Genomic DNA, 21,319 nt, shown 5'->3' with positions numbered 1-21,319 from the left:
CTTAGGTGTTGCGAAACAACTCAAATCACTTACAAAAGGCAAGTCTTCCGGTCCAGGTGGTATACCGGTCAGGTTCCTTTCAGAGTATTCAGACACAATAGCGCCTTTCTTAGCAACCATATACAACCGCTCACTTGACGAACGGTCTGTTCCTAAAGACTGGAAAGTAGAACAGGTCACACCAATATTCAAGAAAGGAAATAGGAGTCACCCATTGAATTACAGACCCATATCACTGACCTCAATTTGCAGTACTCTTAACATTATGAATCACCTTGAAGAAAATGACTTATTGATACATAACCAACACGGATTCAGAAAATATCGTTCTTGTGCAACACAGCTAGCTCTTTATTCCCATGAAGTAATGAGTGCCATCGACAAGCGATCTCAGATCGATTCCATACTCCTACATTTCCAGAAGGCTTTTGATACCGTTCCTCAAAAGCGACTATTAATCAGATTGCGTGCATATGGAGTATTGTCTCAGTTGTGAGACTGGATTTGTGATTTCCTCTCAGAGAGTCACAGTTTGTAGTGATAGATGGTAAAACATCGAGTTGAACAGAAGTGAGATCTGGCATTCTGCAAGGTAGTGTCATAGGCCCTCTGCTGTTCCTGATTTACACAAATGATCTAGGTGATAATCTGAGCAACCCCCTTAGATTGTTTGCAGATGACACTGTAACTTACCATCCAGTAAAGTCAACAGACGATCAGTTCCAATTACAAAATGATCTAGAGAGAATTTCTGTATGGTGCGAAAAGTGGCAATTGGCACTAAACAAAGGAAAGTGTGAGGTCATCCACATGGGTACTAAAAGAAATCCGATAAATTTTGGGTGTACGATAAATCGCACAAATCTAAGGGCTGTCAATTCGACTAAATACCTAGGAATTACAGTTACGAGCAACTTAAATTGGAAAGACCACATAGATAATATTGTGGGGAAGGCAAAACAAAGAGTGCGCTTTGTTGGCAGAACACTTAGATGATGCGACAAACCCACTAAAGAGACAGCCTACACTACACTTGTCCGTCCTCTGCTGGAATATTGCTGCACGGTGTGGGATCCTTACCAGGTGGGATCGACGGAAGACATCAAAAAAGTACAAAGAAGGGCAGCTCGTTTCATGTTATCGCGCAATAGGGGTGAGAGTGTCACTGATATGATACGTGAGTTGGGGTGGCAGTCACCGAAACAAAGGCGGTTTTCTTTGCGGTGAGATCTACTTACAAAATTTCAATCACCAACTTTCTTTTCCGAATGCAAAAATATTCCATAAGTAGTGACGGACGAGTTGTTCGCCACAGAAAGATGTAACAAAGTCAGCGGTCGATATTTGCCTAACAGGGTTCACAGCAAAATACATAGATGAAAACCAGTGTCCACTAAAATGAAGAGTCACAGAGAGAGCGACTGACAGTTGGGTGTGCCTGCTTCAGACCGTCATTTTTAATTGAGGAAAGAGCACAGCAAAGTGCAGTTGTACGCCTACTCTTTGATCTTTCGGTGATACCGTCAAGTGTCTGGCCGGGTCGGGTCTTGTCGTGTCGTGTCGTGTGCTGCTGAGACGTTTGTGGAGTAACAGCTTCTCGATCATTTACGGAAATGTCCACTAGCGTACTGGTCAGAGAGCAGTTTAGTGATACGTTTACTCAGTGCATCGACCTCTGTCTTGAGGTTGTCGTAATCCGCACACGTCACTATTGACGTGCTGTGGTCTGCCGTCGCAGTTGCAGTGCAGAAGGTCAGCACAGTTGTGTCCGGAATCCTGTCCGGCAGGTCCACTATGTCGTCTAGCGACATCTCCATTTGGGAATCTGTAATGGCTTTTACCTGTGCAGGCAGGTAACTGCTCCATAATGTACGTAATGATGTATCTGGCGCAGTGCAAGCGTCAACTTTGCTTTGTGAATGGCTGGTATGGTTTTGTGTCTCCAGTGTCCTCCTGCATCAGTACCTGTCTCATTTGTTCTTCTCACAAAGCTGACTCTGTACGAATTAACTTGGCCTCGGGTCTGCACGGAAAGTGAGGTAATTATGTCTCGCACCTCTGCTGCGTAGTGAAGATCTAATTGGCTGACCTCCAGTGCAGATTTGGTGGAATCAGTCGCTCCAGCACTGAGAAAACTCGAGTCGACCTGCGCGAACCGTAACGCCGGGTTGTGTGACCGTAGCAGGGGTAGCCACATTGCCAGTCTAATGCCTTCCGTCTCACAATTTCCTGTTTCGTGAAAATTTGGCACGTTGCTTGCTCGTTGCTGACTTTATGTCCTCTAACTGTATCACATCGGGGTCACCAGTTTCGCACTCTGTCGCTCGACGTACGGACTTAGTATGTGTGTGCTGGATTCTTATACAGTGAGGGCAGATGTGAAATGCAATGCAGTCTCTTGAGACAGTGTGGTTTATTCAGAACTGTCATCCAAGTTCATATGTAGAGCAGTTCACAAAGAAGCTGTTGCATAACTAATTAACATACAAGCACATACCGTCAAGTTTGTTCGATAACCGAGTGAGAATTAAAACACAGAAATTTCGTTAGTCACAGAACTTGACACTGTGGCAAGGAGGAACTGACCACAGCACTCCCGGTGGCCAGTGCGTGAACCCCGTCGACAGTTCGTCGAGCGAATCAGCTGTCCACCTGACGTCGGTGTGTGCATTATACCTCTGTATACGGTTTGCTGTGACGTGCAATGCCCGACGGGTCTCGCTAGTGTGAATCTGACTTCAGCCGGGTAATGGCAGTGGACAACTTTGCTTTCCGAGTTACTCATCTGATGTATAACGTGATCATTTATGCGCAACGTGTTGACAAAATGGCAGAGTAGCGCGAGAGGCCATCACTGCTTCATTTAGCATGCCAAATAATGTTTTACTTACCTGCTCAGTGAAGTTAAAAAGCACCTATTACGTCTCGTCTTGTGCCTCGTCAGCTGGTACCGATATCTGTAGCCGTGTGATTGTGTATGTCACGTCACTTTAAGTCTAGCAGGTGACACACTATTAATCCTACATTCAATTTTTTCAGTGTGTCCCTACATCTCTGGACTGCTAATTTTCCATACCTTTCAACGTTCAAAATAGCATCCAAATTTACACGTGTTAAATTTTCCAAGTGGTACTGTAAGTGTCAATTTCCTGAAGATTATCATGTTACAGTCCTCAAGACTTACGCATTTTAGTTATCTTATAAACCATTGTCAGTTGTTCTGGGTTGGAGCTTGCATGTAGCCCTATGATTACTAGTTGTGGTAAGATTCTTCCTGCATGTACCATATCTGAAGTTAAAAATACTGTTTTAATCTGTGTGCCTGTACCTTTGTTTTTAATCTTTATTATTACATTCAGAGTTTGTATGCTTCTTACTTTATATGGCCCTCACCACTGTGAATCTAGCTATCTTTTTAGATCTGCCATGACTTACTGACTCATTGAAGAACAATGCTTTGTCACCCAGTTGAAATTCCTTCGCGTTCATAGCTTGTCTCTGTTGACTCTAGTTGCCGTATTCCCAGTATATTTGCTTTTCTCGCATACGGTAGTTCAAACGCTGTGTACCCTTTGCTGCTGTGTGGTGTGGTGTTGACACAGAAATTGCAGAAAGTACCTATTTGTCCCAAGAACTTTGATCCATGTTAAAAAATGTCTGATATTCACCAGTGGCTTCCATCCAGGTTGCACTGTTTATGCTTGAAATGTTTATCCCAATTGACGGTCTCAATGATTATCTGTCCACAATATCACTTCGATGAGCATGCGCGTACCAAACACAGCCTCGATGATATTGATGATGCGAAAGTCAAGCAATCGAACGAAAGTTCCCACACTCGCCACGTGTGCACAGATTTCTTTTGATACCAGTCCTCCTTGACACTAGTAATGATATAACACTGTCTGTAAAGTTAACTTCTCAGTTCTCACTTGTACGAGCGTGCGCGTAACCGTCGCGGCACGGCCGATTGTTGATAATGCGGAAACGCGACGATCGAATGCGCGTTCTCACGCTCGCTGCAAGGCACTGGCACTTGACTGCACTCTTTTATGGTAACTAATTTCTACTGATTCACATCAGTTCATTCTGAGAGACCGAACACGGCACAGAAGATCGGTGCTGTGTGACACGCGATGAGAGGATACACAGATACGTTATCGGCGGCACTTCTCATTTTTAAATTACTTCTTGACACACTTTCCTCTGAATTACTTCCATATTTCATCACATTACTGTAATAGCACTTGTAGCAACACTTCAACTTCCATGCTAACAATGCCTCTCACATGCAGAGCTACCCACAATACAACATAACAGTTTCGTGTCCCTCGCTCGACTCGTCAGACGCGGCTGCCCGTAAAGATACTCCGCAACCGAGCCAGCGGTATGACGGTACGCTTACAAGTCCTGTGCATTCCTCGGTGTCCTCGCAATTGATTATCGTGCATCTCTCTTAAAAATATTCTCCTTGCCTCAGAGACTAATTTACTTTTCACTGCCTGCTTCCAACTCTGCTTCTGGGGTTACTTGCAGTCGCTCCACACTCACGGGAGTCCTCTATCCCTGCTCGCTTTCACTACAGAACTCTTCCATTCCTGCATCACTGTTCCGCAGACTGTCTGTTCCTCATTTATTTGTTCCTGTTTTCTAGACCTCATTCTACTCTGAGCGTCTGCATTATTATTTAACCTGCCAAGTTTGTAGATTACCTCGTAAGCGTGCTCTTTGAACCTCCGCCTCCACTTCGGGAGTCTCGAACTCACATCCGTCACACTAAAGATCTATGTTAATGGCTTACAGTGTGTTACGACTGTAAACTTTCACCTATACAAGTGCAGTCGGAACCGCTTCATTGTGTGTACACTGAGCTGACAAAAGTCGTAGGATACCTCCCAATATCGTGTCAGACTTCCTTTTGCCCAGCATAGATGGTGCAGCAACTTGAAAAGTGACTAGAAGTCCCCTCCAGAAATACTGAGCCATACTGTCTATAGCCATCCATAATTGCAAAAGTGTTGCCAGTGCAGGATTTCATGCACGAACTGACCTCTCGATTACGTCCCATAAATGTTCGATGGGATTCATGTTGGGGTGATCTGGGCAGCCGAATCTTTCATTCAATTTGTTCAAAATGTTCTTCAAACCAATCGTGGCTCGGTGACGTGGCCCGTTGTCATCCGTAAAAATTCCATTACTGAATGGCTGCGAGTCGTGTCCGAGCAGCCAAACGTAACCATTTCCGGTCAGTGATCAGTTCACTTGAACCAGACCCAGTCCATTCCGTGTAAACACGGCATTATGGAATCACCACCAGCTTGCACAGTGCCTCGTTGACAATTTGGGTCCATGGCTTCGTACGGTCTGCACCGCACTCAAATCCTACCGTCAGCTCTTATCGACTGAAATTGGGACTCGTCTGACCGGGCCACGGTTTTCCAGTCACGTAGGGTCCAACCGACACGGTTACGAGCCCAGGAGAGGCACTGCAGATGTGTCGTGCTGTTAGCAAAGGCAACTGCATCGGTCGTCTGCTGCCGTAGTCCAGTAACATCGTACGAGGGGGCATTTGAAAAGTGCGTGCAAAGTCCGAGAGATGGCACCACCGGCATGTACCGAGGTCATGTTTAGTTAGTAGCATCTTTGGAAAGAACACACACCGAGTTTCTTTGTGTTTGGCATTTGTGTGAATCAAGGAAGTCGAGTGATTGCCAAAAAAGGAGGAAAAAGAATTTAGTGTGGTGATTAAAGATAACTTTATGAAAGGCAAAATGCCTCAGGAGGCTAAAGCTAAAGCTTGATAAACATTACGGTGACTCTACACCATCGATTAGAACAGTTTATAAGTGGTTTCAAAATTTTTGGAGTGGCCATATGGGCACAAGTGATGCTGAACATTCTGGACGCCCTGTGGAGGTTACGACTCCAGAAGTCATTGATAAAATCCGTGATATGGTGATGAATGACAGAAGAGTTGAGGTGCACGAGATTATTAGTGCTGTGGGCATCTCGAATCAACGGCTACATAATATTTTGTACAAACATTTGGACATGAGAAAGCTGTCTGCAAGGTGGGTTCCGTGATTGCTCATGCTTGACCAAAAACGGAATAGTGTGAAGTGTTGCAATGATGGTTTGCAGCTGTTCAGGATGAATCGGCAGGACTTTAAGCATTGTTTTGTCACTGTGGATGAAACATGGATACATTACTATACTCCTGAGACTAAACAAGAATCTGAACAATGGGTTACCAAGGGACAATCTGCACCAAAAAAGGCGAAGATCGTTCCATCGGCCGGAAACGTTATGGCGACTGCCTTTTGGGATTCACAAGGGATAATCCTCATTGACTATCTGGAAAAGGGTAAAAGTATTACAGGTGCATATTATTCATCATTATTGGACCGTTTGAAAACTGAGCTGCAAGAAAAACGCTGATGATTGAACAGAGGGGGAGAAGGGCTTTTCCATCACGACAATACACTAGCACACACCTCAGCAGTTGTGGTCGCACAATTAATGGAATTAGGGTTCCAACTCGTTTCACATCCCCACCTATTCTCCAGACTTGGCTCCCTCCGGCTACTATTTGTTCCCCAATGTGAAGAAATGGCTGGCGGGACAAAGATTTTATTCAAACGAGGAAGTGATTGCAGCAACTAATAGCTATTTCAGAAGTGATCAACAAATTAAAACAGCATTGGATGAAGTGTATTAGTCTAAAAGGAGACTAAGTAGTTTTTATTTTTGCTCGGCCTTTTCAAACGCCCCTCATATTTTGCCACACTGTCCTAATGGATACATTCGTCGTATGTCACACATCGATTTCTGCAGTTATTTCATGCAGTGTTGTTTGTGTGTTGGTACTGATGACTTCACAAACACAACCGCTGCTTGTCATTAAGTGAAAACCGTCAGCTGCGGGATTGTCCGTGGTGAGAGGCAATGCCAGAAATTTGCTGTTCTTAGCACACTCTTGACACTGTGGATCTTGGAATATTGGATTCCCTAACGATTTCCAAAATGGAATGCCCCACGTGTCCAGCTCCAACCACCATTCCATGTTCAAAATCTGTCAGTTCCCATAGTGCGAAATCACCTGAGTATGTATGGCAGATCCACCAACATACTGCCCTTTAATACCTTATATATGCAATACTAGTCTTTTTCGTGCTACTGTAGTTTAAGTCTGCCTTGTTCAGCAACCTGGATGCATATCCACGTGCATGTCTTCACCATCCTCTTGCCTTGGGACAAAAATGCTCCCAAAGCTTCATTGTTCGTGTCTGTCATGTCAATGAAGTCCGGATAGTGAAGTAGTAGTGGATCAATTTCTCATTCAGTTCCATGAAAGCATTTAGTACCTGACTAAGCCTATGAATCCCTTCAGTTGTTGTGTTGTTCTGGCTGAAGGAAGAACTTTACCTTCCCCACTTTCACAGTGCCTGACAAGATTCCCTTTTCCGTGATGCAGTGGTCTAAGAAGATCACTTCTTTTCTCAGGAACTGACACTTTGTAGCTTTAAATTATGCTCTCACAACCAATCGAGCATTGCCCCAAACTTCTAATGATGCTCTTGTAACTTTCTTCCCTTGTACACACTATCTTCTAGATAAGCAAAATGTTTTATCCCTTGCAGTCTGGCCAAAATTGTGTTCATTAGCTGCTGAAAGTATCCTGGAGCTGCTTTGAGCCCCATTAGCATTTGCTTGAACTCATATTTCTGGTAGTTCGAACTGAATGCAATTTTTTTTCTCCATCCTCCTCGCCCGTCAACATTCGACGGTGTTGCTCGCAAAATCGAGTGTCGAGAAGTACTTTGCGTGCTGTAGCTGGTCCGAGATATTTGATATATTTGGTAGAGGAAATGCATTGCATACAGTAGTATCATTTAATTATATATATACTAAGATGGTATCTGTTCTTTCGGACATGTCCGAAAGAACAGATACCATCAGTGACCAAGCAGCTCGTTAGAATGAAATGACAACTGTTAGCTGCTTACAGGTGTTGACATACGTCAACGGGGACAGATGAAAATGTGTGCCCCGACCGGGACTCGAACCCCGGATCTCCTGCTTACGTGGCAGATGCTCTATCCATCTGAGCCACCGAGGACACAGAGGATAGTGTGACGGCAGGGACCTATCTCTGGCACGCCTCCCGCGACACCCACATTTTCAACGTATTGTCCCGCACTACATTCGTAGTGCCCCCGCCCATTATACTCATTTGCGGCGCGTTGCCGATTCCCGTAAGAGTTTGGGCACTTTTTGTACATCCGCACAGAAGAAGAAGATGGTCAAGTGGCCGGTGAGCCTTAACTATATATATACTAATACTAATACTATATACTAATATATGTCCAAAAGAACAGATACCATCTTAGTATATATATATATAGTTAAGTCTCACTGGCCACTTGACCATCTTCTTCTTCTGTGCAGATGTACAAAAAGTGCCCAAACTCTTACGGGAATCGGCAACACGCCGCAAGTAATGAGTATAATGGGCGGGGGCACTACGAATGTAGTGCGGGACAATACGTTGAGAATCTGGGTGTCGTGGGAGGCGTGCCAGAGATACGTCCCTGCCGTCGCACTATCCTCTGTGTCCTCGGTGGCTCAGATGGATAGAGCGTCTGCCACGTAAGCAGGAGATCCCGGGTTTGAGTCCCGGTCGGGCCACACACTTTCATCTGTCCCCGTTGACATATGTCAACGCCTGTAAGCAGCTAATGGTTGTCATTTCATTGTAATATCATTTAATTGCCTGTAGTGCACTATGACTCCACTTCTGTTTGCCACTTGCGTCTAACTTTTTCAGAGCCGACAATAATGGGTCATTTCAGGCACTCTTGCTTTCTACAGTTTTACTATCTTTCAGCGTTTGTTCAATTTGCTCTTTTAATACCTCTCTGTGCACTTCTGGAATCTGGTACGATCTATTCACCACCTTCCGCGAGTGTTCTGGTGCTATCAGTATCCTATACTTCACTGCAGATGTATGTCGCCGTCTGTCACCTGAAACTTGGGAGGATACATCTCCATATTCATCCACTCTTGCTCTTTTTGCTTCTGCATTTAATTTTGATTTTTCCATAATGCACTAATATAGCTTTTTGTCTTCAAGAATTCTTTATTGCCTTTTACTTTGTGGACTTCCAGTAGTGCCTTTAATGCTTCTGTCACTAACCTGACATTCTTCAGCCGAGCTTTAGCCTCTGAAAAATTCACTGCAATGACTCTACATTTTGCAATTTCACTAACAACTCTTATACACACACCCTGCATAAAGTCCCCTTTTTTCTTTTTGGGATAACCATTTCCCTTTCACTATGCCACGATACAGTACTGTCCACTTTTGACATTTTCCTCTCGTGATCCTATTTCCCTGTCAGACTCTCGATCAGCTTCTAAACCGTAACCTTTTGGTTTCTCCTCTACTGCTAATGGTTTGTCTTGCCTTTGAATTCTTAACACTTTTCCCACATAATCTAATTCAATCGTATGCTGTGTTATAAAATCTGTATTAATCTGTGACGCGGGACATCCGGCCCTGACCCGACATCGACACGTCGCTGTCTGTGGCCGTAGTCTGTTACCCAAACTGTAGGCATGTTTAAAATGACAGTGCCCACCTGTCTTAGTTTTTCTGACTTTTCCCCGATTTACTTGCACTTGCACTGTCTTTGTGCACGACTTGCACCTTCGCCGTAGTCCCTGGCACAGTGCCCTGTTCACTTACACTTAAAGAACATTACGTCTTTTGCACTCGTACATGGTTCGCCGTTACCCTGCAGATAGAATTTCCGTGCACATAATCTGTCACTCTCCCTGCAGCTATCTATAAATGTGCTAAGCTCTACATCCATCACTTACGTTAACCACACTCTGCATTCCGCATCCCTGTGACCTTGCTCGTCAGTGATAACAGAATTTTGGAAATTCTTTAGTTGTCATTATTCGGACAGTGCCCTCGGGGTTATTCTATTTACAATTACTGGCAGTATGCCCTCGCATCCCACATGTAAAACACGTGAAATCTTTTACATCTCTGAATGGTCGTACCACCTCATCTGCACGCCCAAATCTTGTTCGTGGGACTATTCCGCTGTCTCTCACTGAGACTAATGCACCTTTTTGTGTAGAGCAAGTTCTACTGCCACTGATAGCCCAATTTCATCATCTCGGCTTCACCTTGTGTATAACATACTGTACCTATGAAGACAACTAATTCCGTTGCTCCCCTTAGATTGTCCCTGGTGGCCACCATACTGACAGCTTCTTTGAAGTCACTTTGCATTTCATCAATCTTGTTTGCCCCTGTTGCAATTTGTTCTCATTGTCCTTTCCTGACTTGGAATATCTTACATTACGTGCACAATAGTTCATAATAGTTAATAGTTATATTGCCGGAGTAGTTCTCTTCTAGGATGTGTTCCACTTCGTTGCAAGTACCTGTTCTTTTCCGTATGTGTAGCCTTGACCTCGCTTCTCCATAATTTTTGCTTTTACTAATTTTAAACAAAAATGTCATGTTCCTTCAGCTTCACTAGTTCAAATGCAAATGCAAATGCAAATCAACATTTTCAGTAAATTCCCTCAGGACCCTCCTGTTATCAACAAAAGATTTTTCTATAACACAACTAAGCTTCTTTAGCACTTACTGTACTACTTTCTGACAAGCTTACTTCACAACAAAAAGACTGCTGAACAAGTAAGCTTTTGGCCACAAAGATTTCTTACGGAGTAAATACACACACACACACACACACACACACACACACACACACACACAGCAATCTGGGTGGTGGGGACAAGGAGAGGAGGAGGCAGGGGCACGGATGGGGAGAGATGGCAGGTTGGGGATGGGGAACAGTAAGGTGGTGTACGTGGGAGCATGCTAAGGACAAGGTGGGGAGAGGTTAGGATGGCTAGGTACAGTCGGGAGGTTAGACAATGGGCAGGGAGAGGAGGGGAAAAGGAGAGAAGTAAAAATACTGTGGTTGCATTGGTGGCTGTGTAGTGCTGGAGTGAGATCAGGGAAGTGGATGACAGACAATGACCCAAAGGTTGAGGTCAGGAAGTTATGGGAATGTAGGATGTATTACAGGGAGAGTTTCCACCTGCGAAATTTAGAAAATGCTAGTTTTGGTAGGAATGATCCTGACGGCACAAGCTGTGCAGAAGTCACTGAAGTGAAGAACATTGTTTTGGGCAATGTGCTATTTCTCGGCCACAGTTTGTCGGTGGCCGTTCACGTTGAGAGACAGTTCGTTAGTTGTGATGCCCACACAGATTGCAGCTCAGTGGTTGCCGCTGAGCTTCTAGGTCACGTGACTGCTTTCACAGGGTGACCTTTCTTCGATGGGTTAGATGACGCTTCTGACGACTGGAGTAGGTGGTGGTGGGTGGATTACGGGACCGGTCTCGCATCTAGGTCTGTCGCAGGGATATAAGCCACGAGGCAGAGGGTTGGGACGGATGAGGATATTGTTTAGGTTTGGTGGGTGGCAGAATACCACTGTGGGAGAGGTGGGAAGTACCAAGTAGGATATTCCTCATCTCGGGGCACAACGAGAGGTAGTCGAAACCCTAGCGGAGTGTGTGACTCGGCTGCTGCGGTCCCGGGTGCTCCTCTGTGGCCGGACAGTGGGATTTTGGCAGGTGGTAGATGACTGGAGATATAAGACGCACGAGATCTGTTTCCGTACAAAGTCGGGTGGATAATTAAGGTACGTGGAGACGTCAGTGAGACGGGCGGTATATTTCGAGAGGGACCGCTCGTCACTGTAGATGCGACAGCTGCAGGCGGCTAGACGGTACGGAAGGGACTTCTCGGTACGGAACGGGATGTGGGAGTTATTGCCAGTGGTCGGTACGTTTGACGTGGAGTGAGGTACCGGTGTAACCGTCTTTGTTGGGTTGAGGACGACCAAGTGAAGCAAATTGGGAAGAAGGTGTCGAAGCTCTGGAAGAATGTGGAGAGGTGTCCTCACCCTCGATCTAGATCGTGAAGATTTCATCAGTGAATCTAAATCAGGTGAGCGCCACCTTTCTCAGTGTTGACCTGCTCCTCAAAGATGGCTACATCATTGTTTCCATCCGTATACAAACTACCAACCACCAGGAACTTCCATTTTGACAACTTCCACCCATTCCATAACAAGAAGTCCTATCATAAAGCCTAGAGACCTGTGATTGTCACATCCGGAGTGACGATCTGTGCCTCTCTAACTATACCGAGAGTCTGAATGGGGCCTTCACAGATTGAACTTACCGTCCCGACCTTGTGCAGAAAGAGATCTACCCTGCCTTATCTCTCTTGTCACCTACCACCTCCCAGTGTCACACTGTCTGGCCGTAGAGTAGCACTCCCCTTGTGACTCGGTACCACCCAGGACTGGAGCAAATTAACCACATTCTCCACCACAGTCTCAGCTACTTCTCATCGTGCCCTAAAATGAGGAATGTCCTACCCACTATCCTTCCCACCCCTCCCACGGTGGTATCCTCCCACCAACTGAATCTAATAAGTATCCTCACGGTGCTACACACAAATTTTGAAAATCAGGTGGACTGATTTGGAGAGAGGGTGCTGTTGAGGGCAAGAACTGTATAGGAAGACAGAGACTGGAATACATTTGGCAAGTAATTGAGGATGTAGGTTGCAAGTGCTACTCTGAGATGAAGAAGTTAGCACAGGAGAGGAATCTGTGGTTTGTTGTTTGTTGTTGTTGTTGTTGTGGTCTTCAGCCCTGAGACTGGTTTGATGCAGCTCTCCATGCTACTCTATCCTGTGCAAGCTTCATCATCTCACAGTACCTACTGCAACCTACATTCTTCTGAATCTGCTTAGTGTATTCATCTCTCGGTCTCCCTCTACGATTTTTACCCTCCATGCTGCCCTCCAATACTAAATTTGTGATCCCTTGATGCCTCAGAACATGTCCTACCAACCGATCCCTTCTTCTAGACAAGTTGTGTCACAAACTCCTCTTCTCCCCAATTCTATTCAATACCTCCTCATTAGTTATGTGATCTACCCATCTAATCTTCAGCATTCTTCTGTAGCACCACATTTCAAAAGCTTCTATTCTCTTCTTGTCCAAATTATTTATCGTCCACGTTTCACTTCCATACATGGCCACCCTCCGTACAAATACTTTCAGAAACGACTTCCCGACGCTTAAATCTATACTCGATGTTAACAAATTTCTCTACTTCAGAAACGCTCTCCTTGCCATTGCCAGTCTACATTTTATATCCTCTCTACTTCGACCATCATCAGTTATTTTGCTCCCCAAATAGCAAAACTCCTTTACTACTTTAAGTGTCTCATTCCCTTATCTAATTCCCTCAGCATCACCCTTAATTCGAGTACATTCCATTATCCTCGTTTTGCTTTTGTTGATGTTCATCTTATACCCTCCTTTCATGACACTGTCCATTCCGGTCAACTGCTCTTCCAAGTCCTTTGCTGTCTCTGACAGAATTACAATGTCATCGGTGAACTTCAAAGTTTTTATTTCTTCTGCATGGATTTTAATAATGGGTCACATCAAGTCCGTCAGAAGACTGATGACTCAAAAAAAAAAAAAAAAAAAAAAAAAAAAAAAAAAAAAAAAAAAAAAAAAAAATCCCACTCCGTCCTTACTCCCAACCCCACGCCTTATATCGCTGTAATAGACCTAGACGCAACACGTGTCACGTACATCTTGCCACCTCCGCATATTCCAGTCCGGTCACAGGTTTCACGTATTCTGTGAAGGCAGGGCAGCCTGTGAAAGCAGTTGTGTGATCTACAGTGGCCACCCAGTTGCAAAGCACGTTGCCCGACACAGTGTTCTTCACTTCAATGACTGCTTCACAGTCTGTGCCATCTGGATCCTTCCTACTAAAACTAGCATTTCTGAATTGCACAGGTGTGATCTCTCCCTGCAATATATTCAACACTCCTGTAACTCCTGGCTTCAACCTTTGTTAGTCACTGTCATTCATCCCTTTCTCTGGGACCCACTCGAGCCTACACAGCCTTGTATTCCACCAATGCATCCACAGTCTTTCTACTTCTCTCCTTTTCCTCTCCCACCCCTCCCCATTATCTAACCTCCTGATTGTACCTAACTGCCCCACCTTGTCCCTGTATGCTCCCGTATGCACCACATTACTCTCCCCCATCCTCCTCCTTACCCCCACCAACAGACTGCTCGGCCCATCGTGCACAGTTGCTCACAATCTGGCCTTGGCAACCTCACGTAAGTGTGAGTTGTATTTGTGTGAATGTATTGTGTGTATTGTCCGCTGCAGAAGGAGGCATTTTGTCCAAAAGCTTACTTGTTCAGCAGTTTTTTGTTGTGCATGTCCGTGACTCGACATCTCCACTATATGGTGAGTAGCAATCTATCCTTTTCACAATGATGTGTGTTTTTGTTTCTTCTGTGTGTATAAAATGTAATATTTTATTTAATCACAGTATATTGTTTCAGCAGAAAATGAGTTGCCTCACCTTCTGCAGGAAATGATGGTGGACTACGAACCACGGGTTATTTGTTCAGCTTTCATCGCACTCTCGGGCTATAGTGACAGTGGACTTTATTCGGAAAAAGACGTTGTCTCCAATTTGAGACATCAGGTAAATTGGGTACTAATGTTAAACCGTAATTTTCATTTAAATTCTTGGATCCTAACATGTGTTATTTAATTGCAGGTATTTACTGATAAAAAAATAGTTCCAATATTTGAGGTAGATCAGAGTCTGAATAGCTACGCGTGGGACTTCTATAACCACGGTATACGGAAGGCCATTTTAAAGGAAAATTTGATAAGGCATGGTGATGACTTCACTTATTTGAAGGATTTTTTGTTAGTTTTGTTAGCAGTGTACACAAGTCTGCAAGATTTTGATGATGCTGACGAAAACAGAGCAGTTATACAAACATTTGGAATAATATCAGAAAATTTCAGAAAGAAATTTAATAAAGCATACAAAATTGTAGAAGATTGAATTGATAGTACAAAAATGTGGAGTATGTGCCTTAACAATCTTTTGCTCTTTGATAAAAGTAATGTACATTTTAAATCAGGTAATTACTGCAGTGAATGTGCACACAGGGAGTTATTTACCCTGATACGTGCTTTGAATATTTTCTCAAAGTAATGTCTTTATCGATGTATTTTATTTTTTATCCAAGATTTTTATGGTGATTTATGTGGTTAGGATTCCAGAAAAAAGTTAAATTTATCCAGCTGATAAATATATTAAGTTTCTTTTAATTTAGTACAGAATGGTTTTAGGGAAAGATTAAATTTATACAACTCATTTTAATATGAAATATTAATGATATATTTTATGAATAAAATGGATTTTTGTATTAACATTTGTTCACTTTTTTTTCATGTACAGTATCTATAACATCTTTCATCATCAGAGCTGTTTGACAATGTCAAGGTGAATGCAGAGCTTAAATGTAATAAATCACTGATATAAGTCAGTTACTTGCTTAGCACAGGAATCATATGAATACAGGCTGAAAATATGCAAGAACAGAGAGAAATAGTAACTGAATAAGGCAGCTGACAGACATAAGATGAAATTTTGGGAAATATTCTTCTAAGACGTGACAAGCTAATGTGTGTAATATGTTCTTTGAACCGATATAAAACTTCCCAGGAACCATGCTGTAATCTCATCCCTATTAGAATGCTGAGGATGCCTGAGCAATTGTTAAATCGGTCAGTATTGTTACTGAAAAGCATTTTCAAGCAACAGACGTAAAAGTGTATAGGATACTGTATTATGAATGATATGGTACTTTCTGCTTCTTTTCTTTAAACAAAAAACTCAATAGCAAACTCACAGGGAAACAAATTATAGATTATTGTATACTTTGGGCAACATTACAAAAACTCCTTAAGCAATTTTGTGATTTTGTATCGAAGTGCTGGCTACAGTCATATAAAACTAAATGGGGTAACAAGGTAATACTGGAAATAACACTAATAGTGCAATGCATTTGATGGAGGACCATGGTTGGCCTTGTGACCAATACATATATCAATGGAATTCAAGTAAATAAATTAGATCACTTTGGAAGGTACCAGTGAGAGGCAATGACATGAAATAATATCAGTCAAATATGCCTGTAAATGCTGAATCTGCAATTGGATGAATGTCACGAACAACAAAAAATTGTGCCAGACTGGTCTGTCTTCTTCTGAGGACTGTGTCAGCGATGATGAGACAACTGCAGGAGAACTGGGAATCTCCAGGTATGGAAGCAGTTGTTCTGCCTCTTCGGGTTCCCAGACTCGGCCAAATAATTTTCCTGGGCACGGTGTCATTCTTGCTGTCTCCACACGGTGCAGATTGTAGACTGGAGTGCTTTTACTGTGTTATTGGTGGGGAGGGTGATGGCCGGAGGTTAACTTCTGTAACGGTGGTGTGTGCCCCTTAGTCCATCACGGTAGTAGCCGTGTTTGTTGGCTTGTGAGATAACCACCTGTGACCTCAGCAGTGAGTAGCTTTTGACCTCGAATGCCTCGCAGTGATATTAGCAGTCAACTAAAGGATTGCCTGTAGGTGTCATATTAAACTGTTGAGTCTACTTTGAAGACGGACTTGGTTGTTAGTAAAGGTATGCTGTTGTGGACTAGAGAAGATTTGTCTGTGTAGCACCTACAGCCACACTTTCAGCTCAGCTGGGTGGCTTCTATCCATTGAGCATGAGCTATATACATTAATAAATGGGATGGGAATGTGTTTGGTACCATTTCCTATGCTGTGGCATACAATGGAGGTTTTGTATCCGAGTTCATAGTTCTGGGTTCTCAAGTGTGACCCGACACTTTTAGGATGTGTAACGATGAAAGATGTTTGTGATGTTTATTAGTAAGTGTTGGAACAGCCTACTGTGGGAGATATTATGAACCCATCACTTCTACAAGACATGATGGTGAGTGAGAATCTCCTCTTGCTATATGGGATCACTTTTTTCTTGCTCTGGAGGTGTTTAAGAGAAGGAGAAAAAGATAAAAGGCCATGGCTACAATTAATGCCATAAAAAACGGCTGTTGAACGGCTTGTGTTAAGATTTACTTCTTGTCTTGCTTTTGCATAATCTACGTATGTTTAAGGCGATCAGTCAACCCACTTGTTATATAAGACTGTTGTTGTAAGAGAAAATGTAAGTGCTGAAGATATAAAGTTCAGTTGTTACATCTATCAAGTAGCACTCAGCGAAACACAACGAGACGAAGTCCTGCAAAAAATGTTGGAGCTCGGTTGGGTGGAACTGACTAGCATGTCTACCTTAGCAAACGTCAAGAACGGTGATGGAAAGAAACTTTATTAAATAAATATACTGATATCAAACGTAAGAGGGTTATAGATTACACACAGGAAGTGTAACACCGAGACCATAGCAAAAACCACCGACAATCCATTTCAGTATGGTGACCTAGGTGAAAACACAGATTAGTGATGCTATTTCATTGAAATAATTCGGCAATATCCGTTATTGCCAAGGATGACAAATACCAAAACAAATAATAAAGAAAAATAAGCATGCACAGTGTAGGATAATAAATTGAACTATAAGAAGAAAAGTAACATCAAATAATATTATAAAGAAGAATTTAAGAAAACTGAATAAAAAAGGGAACTTTGAGATCATATGTGCATTTCATGTTTTCGTGGTGCAACGATTGTTCCATAAAATTTCGCGTATGCAGCTGCATAAATTTCAGTTCTTCTACTGATATTTCGGGCTGTATACCATACAGCCACCTTCAGAGTCAGCCGAGACGACTGACAGTTAGTCACCTCGGCTCACTCTGAGGATCGCTGGATGGTATATAGCCAAAATATCATAAGAAGAAGTGAAACTTGAGATTGTACTTTGCTGTCAGTAGCAATTAGTACAACAACAGTACGTACAACCACGTGTAATTCAAACTAGATACAGAAATACTAGATTTTTTGGTTGACTAACAAGATTTCCTGTCTTGGGACGGAGAACTACAATTGACTAAGCAGTCCGTGACGCCGCTACCACAGCCAGTGAGCGGCACAATGACGGCTCGTCTCCACATACACCGTCTGTGGCGCAGTTCAATGGCACGATTGGCTACGCATTTGCTACCCGCCACCATCACACTGTAGCAAGCTGATTTCATCACCCAGTGAGCCGTATTGAGCCCAGAACTGAGATTTCGTGCACTGTGGTGCATGGTTAAACTTGCAAAGAGATGAATTGGTGTAGAAGGGTAGATACGAAGTGATGTTACAGAAGTACTTTTAAATCTAAATATTTGCTCTTGGTTTAAGTTGTATGCCAGCTTAGACTAGACAGATGGAGATGGAAGAATTGTTGGCTTGTATTAAGCTCAAGGAGGGGGAAAAAAGATAAGTTATGACAATTTGAAAAGGCAAGGGGAGGAATTAGGTACAAAAATAGACCCTTCAAATGCTAAAATTTCTGATATGGGAGCAACCTTATTAAAACTACAGAAGGAGTTACAGACAGAGAGAAAAGCAGTGTAACTTAGGAATGAGGTTCAAGAACAGGTAAAAGATGTAAATGAGAAAATTCAACAGGTAGAGGAAGTATCAAATCATGACTCAAAGTATACAGTGTCAAATCTCAGATACACGAGGTTAGATAAAGGTGTTAGAACAAAGGAGAGAAATTGATGGAGTCATTGGTGCCTCAAATGCTTTGACTAGTTTGTAGGAACAATCTACAGGAATTAGTAGAGCTCAGAGTACAAGAAAAAGTAAATTTTACCAACACTACACCTAATTCTGCGAGTGATATAGAAGAAAATGCAAAAGAGTTTCAAAAGTTATGGAGGAATTGGAAAAAAAACTAGAACTTAGTATGTGTTCAGCTACTGGTAATACTGAGATGTCTGGTGATTGATCAGAAGAACTTAACAACTCAGAACAGGAACGAATTTACAGTTTCCAGAATTCAAACTTGATGGGGACATTCATACAACCTATTTTAAGGGTATTACCTAATAAATAGGAGGACTGAAAGAAAATAGATTTTACACTCAGTTATCAGGTGGCTGACACCACAGAACGCAGATCTGCACATTCAGAAGAATACAAATCATGCAAAGATTTTCATCTAAAATTTAAAAGAAATTACTGGTCAGCATGCAAACAGGAAGAAATGACATTAGAATTATTAGATCTGAAGTATTATAAAAGTTATGGGGTAGCTGCCCACACGGTTGACCGTGCGGTTTAACGCACGTCTTTCCGGGCGGGAAGGATCACCTGGTCCTGGCACGAATCCACCCGGTGGGTTTGTGTCGAGGTCCGGTGAACTGGCCAGTCTGCAGATAGTTTTTAGGGTTTTCCATCTGCCTCGGCGAATGCTGGCCGGTTCCCCTTATTCCGCCTCAGTTACACTGTGTCGGCGATTGCTGCACAAACAAGTTCTCCACGTACGCGTACACCAGCATTACTCTACCATGCAAATATAGGGGTTACACTCGTCTGGTGTGAGACGTTGCTGGGTGGGTCCTACGGGGGGCCGAACCGCACAATAACCCTGGGTTCGGTGTGGGGCGGCGGAGGGGTGAAGTGGACTGAGGTAGTCGTCGTGGGGTTGTGGACCACTGCGGCTGCGGCGGGGACAGAGCCTCTCCGTCGTTTCTAGGTCCCCGGACAACATACAATACAATATGGGGTAGCTATAAGCAGTGTATGGAGTGGCATCTCATACATTCAAAATATTTAGACAGGCCAATAGAAGAAATACCTCTTGTAACAATAGTGATCTGTAGACTGTCATATTTTGTCAGGAAAGAGATCTGGTGTTGGGGGTGTCAACTTTTGTTGAAGGCCTGAGCACTTTAAATAAGGAAAGAGGTTATTATACACTAAGGGAAAAATCAAGCCAGAACACTAATGTGAGAATCACTATCCAAACAAACTCACAAAGAATAAGGAAAGTAACTTATATAGTTTTAACAGTAAAAATATGAGTGGAGGGAATCAAGAGACCATGGGCGAAAGAATATGCAGTACCAACTATAAGTTCATGTAAAATTTATTGGTGATACTTAACATAAATTTGCAAATGCTAAAAATGGTTCAAATGGCTCTGAGCACTATGGGACTTAACATCTGAGGTCATCAGTCCCCTAGAACTTAGAACTACTTAAACCTAACTAACCTAAGGACATCACACACATCCGTGCCCGAATCAGGATTAGAACCTGCGACCGTAGTGGTCGCACGGTTCCAGACTGTAGCGCCTAGAACCGCTCGGCCACTCCGGGCGGCTGCAAATACTACTGGGTATTGATTAAGTACTAGCATATAAAGGCAAACTAGACTTTGATGCTGAAGTATAGTAATGGGAAAATGGAGATTATAATTATGTAGTACCACTTAAAATAAATTACCTAGGCAGATGAGCAAAATGTATTATTAGATAACACGCATTTAGTTGCTATTGCTCTGGCAGTAAGCAAAGAGGAATCAGTAATGGACTTTGAAGAACTGAATGAACAGATATAAATTGAAGCTTACAATCAAATTTAAAATAAAAGATAATGAACCATACTCTTGTAAATCGTATTCGGTTGCCGTAACTTCAAGATGTACAATACAAGAAGAGGTAAATAAAATCATAGAAAATAGAGCAATAGAAGAGGTTTAAGTGTTTATAAAAATCCCTTATTAATGGTAAGAAAAGCTACAGGAGGTGTGTGCCTGGTATTAGGTGCAAGAACATGTAAGAAGCACACAGAAACATATTGAGAGAGACCCCTATGTACTGACAAGTTTTTAACTAAATTTGAACAGGAAAGATATTTTACGTCAGTGGATTTGATTGCTGGTTACTGGCTGATAAACCTGCATGAGAATTCATGGAAGTCTACTGTGTTTTTGTTTAACAGGAACTCTTACCAATTCAGAGTGTTGACTTTTGGATTAAATATCTCAACCACCTCCAAATGTCAGCATGAGGTATGTGGCAGTTCAGGTGCAGCAGCCTCTACTGACAGCTGGCAATTGCATGCAGGCAACCAGACTGACAGCAGTGCTGCCAACCCTCACCAGCTTGCGAAAGTTATTATGAAAGCAGGTGAGAAAGGCAGTATCGGTGCAAGATAGAAGCTGAAGAGCGCAAAGCTTCCACTGTCTAGATTCCTGCTCAAATCGCCTACCATCATTAAAGGTTTATGTTCATACTAGTATTTATTTGTACTAGATTTACAAACTGCTAATACTAAAAGTAAACTGATTTATTTTGTTCCTACTGGAGTCCTTAGTTTAGTGTTCTTTTAGTCA

General features: G+C 42.9%; 1 protein-coding gene across 2 annotated transcripts in view; it reads left to right on the top strand.

Moving 5' to 3' along the window:
* The window catches only part of LOC126212994 (probable ATP-dependent RNA helicase DDX60), a 115,116-nt gene extending 99,799 nt beyond the window's left edge, over positions 1–15,317 (top strand). The window contains exons 8-9 of one of the 2 annotated variants that reach the window (XM_049940535.1): positions 14,493–14,638; positions 14,714–15,317. In XM_049940535.1, the coding sequence (XP_049796492.1) occupies positions 14,493–14,638; positions 14,714–15,010 (443 nt within the window). In that variant the 3' untranslated portion in view covers positions 15,011–15,317. The remainder of the gene's footprint in view (positions 1–14,492; positions 14,639–14,713) is intronic. The other variant, XM_049940536.1, reaches the window with a different exon arrangement.
* Positions 15,318–21,319: the final 6,002 nt, after the last annotated feature.

This window comes from Schistocerca nitens, chromosome 11, assembly GCF_023898315.1.
Source record: "Schistocerca nitens isolate TAMUIC-IGC-003100 chromosome 11, iqSchNite1.1, whole genome shotgun sequence".
Lineage (NCBI taxonomy): Eukaryota > Metazoa > Arthropoda > Insecta > Orthoptera > Acrididae > Schistocerca > Schistocerca nitens.
The sequence above is the reverse complement of the archived record's forward strand: the minus strand, read 5'-3'. Positions and strand labels throughout refer to the sequence as shown.